Raw genomic sequence first — 12,827 nt, 5'->3', positions numbered from 1 at the left:
CAGTTTTATTATCTGCAAATTTACTCTTTCTCCCAGGTATTGGATTAAGCATTGGGCCTACAGAGGGAATATAGCTTGATATGGTTATTCATTAAAACATTTTAAGAACACATTAAGTAACAGTAGAATTGAGATAGAAAGGGGAACAGAAATGTGTGAGATTGCCCGTGAGATTCCAGGCAAGAATTGATAGCTTTTACTTGAAGGTTATCACCTGGAATCCTACTGCCTCTCTCCATACCTTGTGAACCTTATGGACTGAGCATTGAGCTGGATGTTTTTGAACTTGAAAACCCTGTTCTTGGGTCCTCGGATCGAGTCCCACATCGGGCTCTCTGCTAGGCAGGGAGCCTGCTTCCTCCTCTCTCTCTCTCTACTTATGATCTCTCTCTCTGTCAAATAAATAAAATCTTTAAAAAAAAAAAAAAAGAAAACCCTGTTCTTTAAAATTTATCCTTCTATTCATCGAATCCCTCAATTTTGCCATAAAATATACATTTTTAAAAGTTTAATTCTTACCTCAGGAGCATCCTTAGGGTTACTATTTGTGGAAAGAAATATATATTTGTTAAATGCCTTGCACTTCAAAGACATCGTTGCTCTACAATACATCGTGATTATTAGCTTTTAATACTTTGGCTTTGCGTAAAAAGAAACATCTAACAACCATGTAGCATTTAACACACAGGGAATCCTGTGTGTTCATGTTTCTGTCACAGTTTTACTTTTTCTGTTTGTCTTTCTTCATTTCTTTCATTTATATTGGTTATGGAGCAAAAGTTTAGAGGCTACAGTGTTATGAGTTAAATTCACAGCCAGCGGTCAGTGCCGAAGCTAGTAGGAAGTGAAGGCAAGCCCCTGATGGGGAGGACATACATTCTTGGCGTCTTGAGCGTGTGCACATGCGCGGAGGGGCTGAGGATGGGGGCAGATTTTTATAGAATACGCCAGAGTGAAGAAAAGATTTTGGTAAGCTTGTTCATGCAGGAATTAGAAATCAGCGAAAACGCTGATCCCATGTCATTTTATTCTGAGCTACTGACTTCATTTATCTAGAGATTTCATTTGTTTTATTTCACATTCAGTGCCCTTGGTCACCACTACCTCCAAGTCTTTCACAACGTTTGTCTTCCAAAAGGTATTTCCGAGTTTAATTAAACTGAGGTAAATATGAAAATTGAGGTTTGGTCTGGAGAGGAAGGGTACAAGTAAGTTTCAAGTTCCCAGGAGATCGTTATTGATAACTTGGAAGAACCTGACTGCAAAAGGGACTCATAAAAACGATAAACATCTATGCAGCAGGCTATTGTTTGTCCAAAGAGGTTTGAAAACCAGAAGGAGGTTTTGAAAGCCATTAACAAGTTAATAAGAAGCCTGCAATTCTTGGTGGTTGAGACGAACATGAGCCTGGAGCTGTGTTTATAGGCAAACACTACCTGCGTTCCCGGCAGTAGAATCTTTCTGAGGCCGAGATTATAGTCATTAGTGAAAACAAACCAAAAAATAAAGAGGGAGGAAAAAATAGGAATTACGAGCAGTGTCAAAACATACACATTTAGAAGGGATATGTTGAAATTTTAGGTTGAAAAATAATGTGTTTCAGGAATTCCCATTTCCTAGATTTTGTATAAGAATACATTTTAAAGGTATGTGAGATTCATTGCCTTTGTTTTGAAGGATAGAAAAGTTAGAAACTATTTCATTTGCACAAATGAAAATGTGATCTTGAGAATAGAATGATGAAAGATAATACCCTTGTTTGTTTTAGGAATCTGCAGCTGGGACAAAGAGAAGAGTACACAAACTATGAGTATAGGGGAAATATCACGCCGTATGATTATAAACGGTACAAGCACAGAATAACTTTACTAGTCAGAAGTGTAGTTAATAATAAGCAACGTAAGTTAATTACAAAACCATAGTTATCATTTTTCCTCAATGGCAGTTTCCCATAAAAATTAAGTGGTAAAGCACTTAGTCTATTGGGTGCTAAATTTAGAAAAAAAAAGTAACTTCACTTGCTTTTTGTATATAGCTACCAAATTTTTGGTGCCTATAAGAGAATTCATTTATTGTATCATTTAATTAACAGCAATATTGGATAACTGATTCAAAGTAATTCTAACTCCTCTTATATTCTTGCTTTACAGCTTGGCTCTTCCTCTTCTGTGCCTTTTACATCTATTTTTTCTCAGCTTTTTATGACTGTTGTGGTTCCTCTCATTATTGGACAGGTAAGATCTCCAATTTTACCTGCCTTTTTTTTTTTTTTGGCAAATTGTGAATTCTGATATAATGTCAGGACAATTGAGAGAAAAGATAGAGAAAAAGACATTTAAAAGAAAACATAAAAGACTGTGAAACACCAGGTTTCATCCACCACCATATTCCCACCTTTTTATTTTTTTTTTAATATCAATCTGCTTTGCATAGCTTTACATAGGGATGCATGCACAGAATCTTGATTTTTTTTAATTTATTATCTGTACTTCATAGCCATGTAGTTAGCTTAAAAATACCTAGCAAATCATTTCCTTATTCTGCTCCTTCTGATAAAGTCTCAGCATTATAACTATTGTTGGCAACAAGCATCTAGCTGGCTGGCTTCTTTGTAGACCCCTTCAACAGCCGTGATCATATTTGTGACCATGTAATTAATAAAATAAACACTTAATTCTATTAGCTCTTAAAATTAGATCTTAGAAAATTTAGTTTCCTTTATCATTCTTATTGAATTAGACTAATGGGAGAAATTCTTATATTTAACCTCTTATAGCAAGTTAATAATCATGTAATTGAATTATAACATACAAATTTAAAAACACAGGAATGGAACACAGAATTGTACCACTAAAATGAGTGAGTCTTAGGAAAATAGTATGTCAGGATGGTTAAGAGCACAAACGTCGGTTAAAGAACAACTAGACTCTAGTTCTTAGTTCTACCTTTTATTTGCTGTGTGACTTTAGGCATGTCATTTGATCTCCTTATCTCCAAGTTCATAATTTACCAAATTGTATAATAATACCACCTATCTCAAGGAGTTGTTGTGAGGATTAATTAAAATGTGGATGCATGTAAAGTTTTTGTCATCACAGAGCCTGATACAGGTAAGTGCCCTATAGTGTCTATCATCATCATTGTCAAATTCCCTATAAATACTAAATGAGAAGCAACTCTTTGATATATTAAATAGAAAAAAAAATATGTCTGTGCACATGTTACATGTATATACATATAATATTTACACACCGTCTTAGGCTTGGTTCTCTGGGAAGAGAGTGTGAGACAGAGGTTTCCATACAGGAAGTTTCCTCGAGGAGAGCCCTTGGGATGAACACCTTTGGGAAAGTAAGAAACATAGGATGGGGAGAAGGTACAAGACAATGTAGTTCCAGCAAAGGCTTCTAGCTGCACTGACCTCACTGAAGACCAGAGTCTTAATAGACTCTTGCACTGATGAGGCATTAGATACTGGCTTCCCTCCACTCGCCCTGAGAGGTATGACCTTGGCAGAGTCTGCAGTGTGAGTAGCAGTTCCCAAAGAGGAACTCATCGTGGATCTCTGAGACAACAAACATGCCCTGCAACGTGGGAACAAACACCTCCTTCCAGGTGACACCCCACAGCACCTGCTACATGTCTCCATTTTGTTTTTAAATTTTAATGTCATACTTAGAAAACGGACTAAATTTAGGGGAAGAGAGAATGATTTAAAGGTACTCAAAGAATACCATTTAATTAAATACAGAATAATACTTGGAAAAATACTTCTACAGTGCTGCTCACATCACAGGTCTTCTGCTAAATTTTGTCCCTTGCCTCTCTAACCTCTTTGCCACTTTCCTACACTCTTACTTCCCTGGCTTTTCTCAATTCCTACTTAATTTTTCTGTTTAGAGTATCCTCCCCATCTACCTTCCCACCCCAACTCATTGTTCATGTGACTCTTTAATTTATACCTTCTTTGAATCACCTATCTGAAGTATGTTTCCCTGGTTGTTTATTGTCTTTATTGTAGCACCTTGATTCCTTTCTTGGCCTTTGCCTGTTTGTCTCTCTCATTAGACTATAAGCTTCATGAGTACAGGAACCATATTTGTCTTGTTCACCATACCCAGATGATAGGCACCCAATAAATAATGTATGGAATGGGTGAGTGAGGGAATGAATGGATGAGTTTTATGAACAGTAAGGGAAATGCTGTCATTTAGAGGCGTAACAGAACCTGCCTGCCCTTCTCAGCTCTGGACAGTTTAAGCTGTGGTTACTATTACTTTAAACCCATACTTATTTTCTTGTTTCTGAAAATAGTTCTATATAACCTGAGGCTCACACATTCTTTTTTTAGTGGATCTTGGAGATATCGCTGTTGATAATAAATGTTTGGCTTCAAACATATAGACAAAAAATACCTCTGTCTAATATTTAAAGATATATATATATATAATATACATAATATATATGGTTATATGTATACTGAGTTACATATATAGTTATGTAAGCTATGTCATCAAGAATACATAACCCAAGAGAGTAATATATTGTTAGAGTGTTCATCATTGCTTGCCCAGTAGTAAAGTATTACGATAAATTATAACATAGTAAAAGTAGTCAAAAAGTAATATAGGTGGTTTTAAAAAATCCTTCCACTACCGAAGTCCTTTAATGGCTTTTCTCAAAAAGGAAAACATATTTGCATCTACCTGCCCACCTCTTGTATTCTAGTTTTAGGAATTAATAATCACACCCCCAGTCTCTACCTTCAGAAACCACCTGCCTCCTCTTTTTCTGTACATCCTCACTCCCTTATGTTCAGGCGATCACTACATGCCTCCATTTCTGCCGCAGAAGTCGTTCAAATCTGGCATCTGCAACCACACCCACACGCCAGAGAGGATGTCACAACTTCATCACCTCTCGTCTAAATTATTGCACCTCTTGCCCCTTCTGTGAGTCTCTCCTCATTCCTAGTCAATGTCTTCACTGCCTCCAGGAAAGCCCTAAAAAAATCAAATGTTTTCCTTCTCCTTAAAAAAGCCTCCCCTCCCACCCCGCCCCCGCTCCCTTTTGCCCATTCCTTGTGTGGCCCACAAAACCCCTCACATTCTAGCCCCACCCTGCTTCTTCCGTGTCACCTCCCACCATCCCCTTCCTTCTGCACCAGGCCTGCACCACTCCCTTGCCTGGCCACACCCCTTCACTGCCCCTGCTTCTCAGCTTTAGTTAGGTACTGGCCTTTCCCACCAGCAAACTCCTATTCCTTCCTTAAGACTCAGTACAAAGGTGCGCCTGGGTGGCTCAGTGGGTTAAAGCCTCTGCCTTTGGCTCAGGTCATGATCCCTGGGATCAAACCCCACATCAGGCTCTCTGCTCAGCAGGGAGCCTGCTTCTCTGCCTGCCTCTCTGCCTAATTGTGATCTCTGTCAAATAAATAAATAAAATCTTGAAAAAAAAAGAAGACTCAGTACAAAGATGCCCTTTGGTGTGCCGTGGACCTGCTCTGACGGCCTCATTCTAGACTAAATGCCAGTGCTCATATGGTACTTGATTCATAATATTCATCAGGAGCGATTGTAATTAATCTGGGAGCTCCCGAGAAGCAGAGATGATTAATATATTTAACAAATATACTCAAAAGTAAGATGTGGACTGTATAAAAACATTGGCTGAAAAAAATTTCAAATTTATCCTCATGGAGCCCCCAGTAGTTTATTTTATTTTATTTTATTTTATTTTATTTTATTTTATTTTTTCAGTGCTCCAAGGTTCATTGCTTATGCACCATACCCAGTGCTCCATGCAATACGTGCCCTCCATAATACCCACCACCAGACTCACCTAAGTCCTCACCCATCTCCCCTCCAAAATGCTGCTTGTTTCTCAGAGTCCCCAGTCTCATGCTTCATCTCCCCTCTGAGTCCCCCAATTCACGTTTCCTTTCCTTCTCCTAATGTCCTCCATGTTATTCCTTATGCTCCACAAGTAAGTGAAACCATATGATAATTGATTCTCTCTGCTTGACTTATTTCACTCAGCATAATCTCCTCTAGTCCTGTCCATGTTGATACAAAAGTTGGGTATTCATCCTTTCTGATGGAGGCATAATACTCCATTGTATATATGCACCACATCTTTCTTATCCGTTCGTCTCTTGAAGGGCATCTCAGCTCTTTCCACAGTTTGGGGACTGTGCCATTGCTGCTATGAACATTGGGGTACACATGGCCTTTCTTTTCACTATATCTGTAGCTATTTTACCTAGATTTCCAGCTTTACTAGAGAAACACATAATTGGTCTCATCTTGTTTCAAATTTATGACCGCCAATTTAAAATGTCACTAAACACTTCCTAGAAATCCTACTGTACTTCCTTACAAGATTATTTCATCTTCTCTTGTAATTTTAGGTTCTTCCCTAATACTCTCCCACTTTCCCATTGCACCTGGGTCTCACTGACTTTGCTTGTATTTTGCAAACATGCCAGCTCTGATCCTGCCTTAAAAACTGCACCAGCTGTTCCTTCTGCTTGGAACATCTCACCGTCCACCTTCTCAGAAAGACCTTTCCTTACCCCGCTCCAGTGGCTCCCCAATCGTCAGTGTCATATCATCCAGTTTAAACCTCTGCTTAGGATCATGATCTTCCTCTTGTTGATTTGTTTGTTGTTTTTGTTTTCTATTTATCTTCTTAAACTAGAATATAAGCACTATGATACCAGGGACCTTTTCTGCTCATTTATCTCTGTATATGTTTGTAATTAGTTGACCCACCAAAACTTTGTGATGTGATATTTGGGGACCTTGTTAGAAGGACTCATATGTACTACTTCAGAGAAAGGAACCCAGGCAAGGTAGTCTCATCTCTCGATTGTAACTAGAGGTGGCGCATGATGTATATTTCTATTAGATTTGTATGTATATCTTTAAAAAAGAGATTTTAAAATCATTATCTTTTAAATAAACAATGGGAACTAGAGGGAGAAGAAGAAGACCAGGAAGGAAGAGGTGAAAATATTTTCCTTAATCTTCTAGTCATAATAAAGCTTCATTATTTAATTTTTTTACTTGTGTTACTGAGAGTTAATTTTATTCTGTTTTTCTGTGTTTTCCCCATACAGTACTTCTTATTGGTTGGACTCAGTATTGACTGACGGCAGTGTGATGCAGAGTCTGGTTTGATTTCTGCCACTGCCTGACCGTACACACAACTTCTGGCCCTCACTTACCTCATATGTAGAACAGGAGTTATCTTCTAGCTCAAAGATGCTGTGACTCTATGAGCTACATCTTTCCATAGATGGTTGAGAGATTGCATCTTCTGTCAGTTCTAGAAATAAACATGTGTCATTGCAATATTTCTTTTTTCCTGATAAATACATGTATCCCTTCGATACATCTAAATCCTTGTGACAATTACTTATTTCATGCATTATATTGAGAGATTTATGAATACATGTTAACAAACTAGAACTTCCACCATCTTTGAAAAACATTTTTCAAAAGAGTATGCTAAACCCCACCTTTATTCTAATAAAATTTTAGGTTGACTTTTCATATTAAATAGTCTTCAGCTGAAGCTGAAGATAATGTTATTTTTTTTTAAAGATTTTATTTATTTACTTGACAGACAGAGATCACAAGTAGGCAGAGAGGCAGGCAGAGAGAGAGGAGGAAGCAGGCTCCCTGCTGAGCAGAGAGATCGATGCGGGGCTCGATCCGAAGACCCTGAGATCATGACCTGAGCTGAAGGCAGAGGCTTAACCCTCTGAGTCACCCAGGCGCCCCTGAAGATAATGTTATTAATGCTAGTAAAATTTTACATTTCTATAATTATACTAGGTATGAACTATTTTCATTGCTTCACTTGAGTTGCTCTGAGAGGACAGAAGCTGTTGCATTATGCAGTGGGATATCCTGGTAGACAGTGTGTGATAGAAACAGCACCAAATCAGGACTTGGAAGTAAGAATAGCCACTATTCTCTAGGTACAGGCCCTTGTTCTAAAGCATTTTACATTTATTTAATAACTTAATCCTCACTACCACTACTACTGGATCCATTTTACAGATGAGGCAAGGAAAGTTAAGGATTTACCCAAGACTACAAAGAAAGAAGCTCCAAAGTACATACCTTTAACCATGAAGCTCTGTTCCCTCCCTCAGGAGGTTGAGGTCATATTCCTTGCTCATACATCCTCCTCCCAATGACTTTTTAACATTTTATGCCAGTTTTTCAGACTCTCTTGCCTTTGTTTTCAAGTAAACTGAGCGGGCTAATATCTGCACAACTTCTCATGAGACAATGTAAATAATACTTAAGTAGATGATGGGTGTTTACTATATCCCGTGTACTTTGACAGTTTATACTTTTTAGATATTATTTTGAATCTACTCAATATTTAATAAAATATTTTTAAAGAAAAGTGTTATATACATTGGACTTGATTTTGTATCCCTGGCTATACATTTCAACAGACGATTGAAGAAAAAGCAAACCACTTTACGTAAATGTATAGATTCAGTGGAATAGAGGATAAAACTTGAAGAAACAATCTCAAGTCACCTTGAAGAAAAATAAATCTTTAAAACTCAGACTTAATATGAAGAACTATCTATCACATATTTCCACTCAAAAATCAATTTATAAATATAAAGGCAGAGTAGAAGGGAGAAAAGCAAGAAAATGCCCCAGAAAAAAAATTGGAGAAAACTAAAATGATGGATATTACATGTCTCAGTTATCTCAGTATATAAACATTCCTCACCTAAGACATATTTTCTCAGATTTCCAGCTTGGAGGTCATATAATAATTGATATGTGGCTCAGCTTATTAAAAGTACTGGCATTCAAATCTAAGTTTCCCTTTAAGCTCTCCTGTGTTTAATGTAAAATAGAGAAAATCAAAATGAAGAAAGTGAGACGATAAAGTTTCCTGAGGAAGAGGTTTTTCCTTCCCAGTTCTTGGGGAACAGCAAGTCAATGAGGATTTGTCATCTAATGTTGAATTCCTAAGTTTCTGTGAGCTCTGAGTGCAAATGAATTAGTATGGATCCTGAAGAAAGCTACAACTGGCCACCTTATCAAGATGCCTTTTCCCAGGGCCCCTGGGTGGCTCTGGGGGTTAAGCGTCTGCCTTTGGCTCAGGTCATGATCTCAGGGTCCTGGGATCAAGCCTTACATCGGGCTCTCTGCTCAACTGGGAGCCTGCTTCCCCCTCTCTCTCTGCCTGCCTCTCTGCCTACTTGTGAAATCTCTCTCTCTCTCTGTCAAATAAATAAAAATCTTTTAAAAAAAAAAAAAAAAAGCCTTTTCTCACCTCATCCTGACTTTCTCTCCCCCTCCCCCCGAAGAGGGAATTCTGAGGCAGTTATATCAGGTTGGGTTGCTATCTCAGCAAAGGCTTGTTTCCTAGAAAGTTATTACATGTTTCTACAAGGCAAAGAAATTTGGAGAATTTTAAAATGACATAGATTCTTGATAAATGGAGGATGATTGTATCGGAAGTGTAAGTGGCTGAACAAAGAGAATATAGGGTTTCCTGATGTTTATATCCAAAGCATATCTTTAAGGCATATCAATGTTACTTCTCCCAGTAGTTCAGGAGAGATTTTAACACTTTTCTCAGTACATGGTTACAAAAAGCATCCGCTTTGTGAATTTAATTTTAGGCAGGTAGAAAAGCTCCATGGAGCCTGGCAAACGTATAAAATGGTTTGCTTAGAAAACACAGACGAGGGGCGCCTGGGTGGCTCAGCGGGTTAAGCCGCTGCCTTCGGCTCAGGTCATGATCTCAGGGTTCTGGGATCGAGCCCCGCATCGGGCTCTCTGCTCAGCGGAGAACCTGCTTCCTCGTCTCTCTCTCTGCCTGCCTCTCTGCCTGCTTGTGATCTCTGTCTCTGTCAAATAAATAAATAAATAAATTTTAAAAAAAGAAAGAAAACACAGACGAATGTCACTACAAGACTAAAAACAGTGAAAGACTACCTGTTTTCACCTAGGGTTATTGCTTAACTTGTGGATCTGTCCGACTTCCAACTTTGTAGTTGTTTTCTTTACTGAGATTTAGTATCCAGCATTAACATTGATGTGTTTAGAAGACAGGCATTTTGGCTAAGAGGATGCAGGACTTAGGAGTCCGTATTTCCTGCCATATTGAAAGAGTCCTACTGTACTGTGAGACTCTGAGTACTTGGTATTGAAGAAAGAGGTAATTAGGTTAACTAAGTCAAATTGCAGCTTATAAAGTCGATTGATGATTAGAGATTTGTCTTGGTTTTTAAAATGGCTTTGACTTCCAGGTTATGCCTCATTCATATTTATCTTGTTTATTTTGTCAGTGGGGTCAGTGGTGGTAGAAGACACTTCTGCTTTGGGAATTGGGATTGTACCTTCTATAACCTATTGCAGAGAGAGGACTTCTGTGTCTTTAATCATTGTATATTGAAACAAGATTGGAGGACAGCATCAATTTCAATAACTCTGTGTAATTTCCATTTATTTTGTTTCCTAAAGGAGCTGAGTTGTATTAAATTTGGGCAACTACTAGTTTCATGCTACCAAATATAATAGATATGAAATAACCTCTTAAATGAAGTCTCTCTGTTAGCCTTTTAGCAAGAACTTACCCCCACAGGGGTATATCTGAACATGGGGCCATCTGGGTACCTCAAGCACTATTATCCAAAATTTGTGTTCTAATGTATCAGCCCATTAACATTGTGTGGCAGAACTGCTCTTAACTTCTCTCTACCTTACTACAGTTTTCTTAAGTAATCTCTATGCCCAACGTGGGGTTTGAACTCATAACCCTGAGGTCACGAGTCCCATGCTCTACCGACTGAACCAGCCAGGTGTCCCTATCCCCTAGTTCATTTTAACCTTAAGGAAAGAAATGAACACTAGAACTAAATTACTATGGTTTGGGATCACATCTACAAAAAGAAAAATCACAAGTTTTTTTTATAAATTCAATGTAATTTTAGTTACAAGATCTAATTTTTTTAAAATCTTTAACCACTATTTGTCTACATATATAAAAAACACTGTTTTTCCCCCTCTGATTCCCCCTAACTCATTTCTCCTCTCCGTCTCCCAATATCCTCCGTGTTATTCCTTATACTCCACAAGTAAGTGAAACCATGTGTAATTGACTCTCTCTGCTTAACTTATTTCATTCAGCAAGTCGGAGGGGGAGACAAACCATGAGAGACTGTGGACTCTGAGAAACAAACTGAGGGTTTTGGAGGGGTGGGAGTGGGGGGTTGGGTGAGCCTGGTGGTGGGTATTATGGAGGGCACGTATTGTATGGAGCACTGGGTGTGGTGCATAAACAATGAATTTTGGAGCACTGAGAAAAAATTAAGATAAATTAAATTAAAAAACAAAACGCTGTTTCTCTTTCATTCCCAGCCCACCCAGCCTTCAAGGTGGTGTTCTTGTACTTCGTACCAACTGGTCAGCTTTCTGCTAGAATTTCCTTTATTAATACTGGTATTTCATTTACTGAGTTCTTGAGAATGGATGAAGTTGATCTAATAGACATTTGTTCAGAGGTTCTCTTGAGAGTAGTTTACTTTGTTTTTGAGTATCTGTGAAGGTATGTTCTATTGCGAATTAAACGTTTTTAGCCACAGAGTAGAAGATGACAGAACCCCATCAGCCTTGTCAGGAGAAGTTCCCTGACCTCATTATTGCTAATGGATCATGGTAATTCAGCCTGTTGTGAAATCTCATGTTCAATTATGCAGAATACTGAGTGACTCGAAACTTAATATGTCTCAACTATAGTCCTTATTACAGGGTTTGTTCAGCTTCTCTCAAAAGTATAAGGTTTTAAGTAGAGTGGTTCACTTTTATATCCAAGCAAAAGTTATCACCAATATTCAGCCTGTCCTGATTTTAAATATCTGATTTGATTTTTAAAGAAGAGAGGATTGCTATGTAACTTTATTCACTCATCCTTTTGTAGGAGAGTTAGGACAGGTTTATTCATTTTTAAGTATTAATTCTGGAATTCTAAAAGCATGCAAATGACATTTGTCTTTGGATTCACAAAAACTCTAGATATTCAGAGTTTGAATTATTTAAACTCCCACAACACATGCACTTTTGCTTTTCAAGCATGAGTTATAATTTAATTAAAAACTTCTGGTGCATTGCTTGCATTTTAAATATTAATATGTTCCATGGATCACTTTCGATTACCTACTGTCTTGAAATTCTTGAAGATGTCAGATTTTTAAGATTCCCAAAGTTGCACTTGGAATTGTCTGTTGAGGCAAAGGGGACTATGATAATTACACACATCCATTAGGATCAGCAGAGGAGATAAACTTTGGGGAGGCTCAATGGGCATGTCTCAGTGACAGCTAGCAAAGAGCATTTGGCATGATTAAGGATGGATTTGAATGCAGTTGAAAATCTACTCTCATTATGGACACCAGTGGAAGTTGCACTACAAATGCGAAATCCCCCAGAAGAAGAGTGGTGTGGCACGGAAGCTTTGAAATCCACTGTGGCCATCATCCAAATTATTCTCTTTCCTTTATGTCTTTCTGCTGTCAGAATCACTTTGCGATGCCCAACTCAACTCCCTACGTCTTTGAAAAAAGGCAACCTGTTGATCTCTGTATTTCAGATTGTCCGAAGATACATCAAGGATTGGCTTGAAAGAAAGAAGCCGCCTTTTGGTGCTATCAGCAGCAGTGTGCTCCTCATGATCATCTACACCACCTTCTGCGACACGTTCTCGAACCCAAATATTGACCTAGATAAATTCAGCCTTATTCTCATCCTGTTCATAAGTAAGTTGGAAGATGGAACATT

At 38.1% G+C, this 12,827-nt stretch overlaps 1 protein-coding gene across 2 annotated transcripts in view; it reads left to right on the top strand.

The window, feature by feature from the left end:
- The window catches only part of SLC10A7 (solute carrier family 10 member 7), a 253,644-nt gene that overhangs the window by 202,198 nt on the left and 38,619 nt on the right, over positions 1-12,827 (top strand). For both annotated transcript variants that reach the window (XM_047717579.1, XM_047717580.1), the window contains exons 7-8: positions 2,151-2,234; positions 12,640-12,805. In XM_047717579.1, coding sequence (XP_047573535.1) covers positions 2,151-2,234; positions 12,640-12,805 — 250 coding nt within the window. The remainder of the gene's footprint in view (positions 1-2,150; positions 2,235-12,639; positions 12,806-12,827) is intronic.

This window comes from Lutra lutra, chromosome 2 (assembly GCF_902655055.1).
Source record: "Lutra lutra chromosome 2, mLutLut1.2, whole genome shotgun sequence".
NCBI classification, from domain to species: domain Eukaryota; kingdom Metazoa; phylum Chordata; class Mammalia; order Carnivora; family Mustelidae; genus Lutra; species Lutra lutra.
This window is presented reverse-complemented; position numbering and strand designations above follow the sequence as displayed.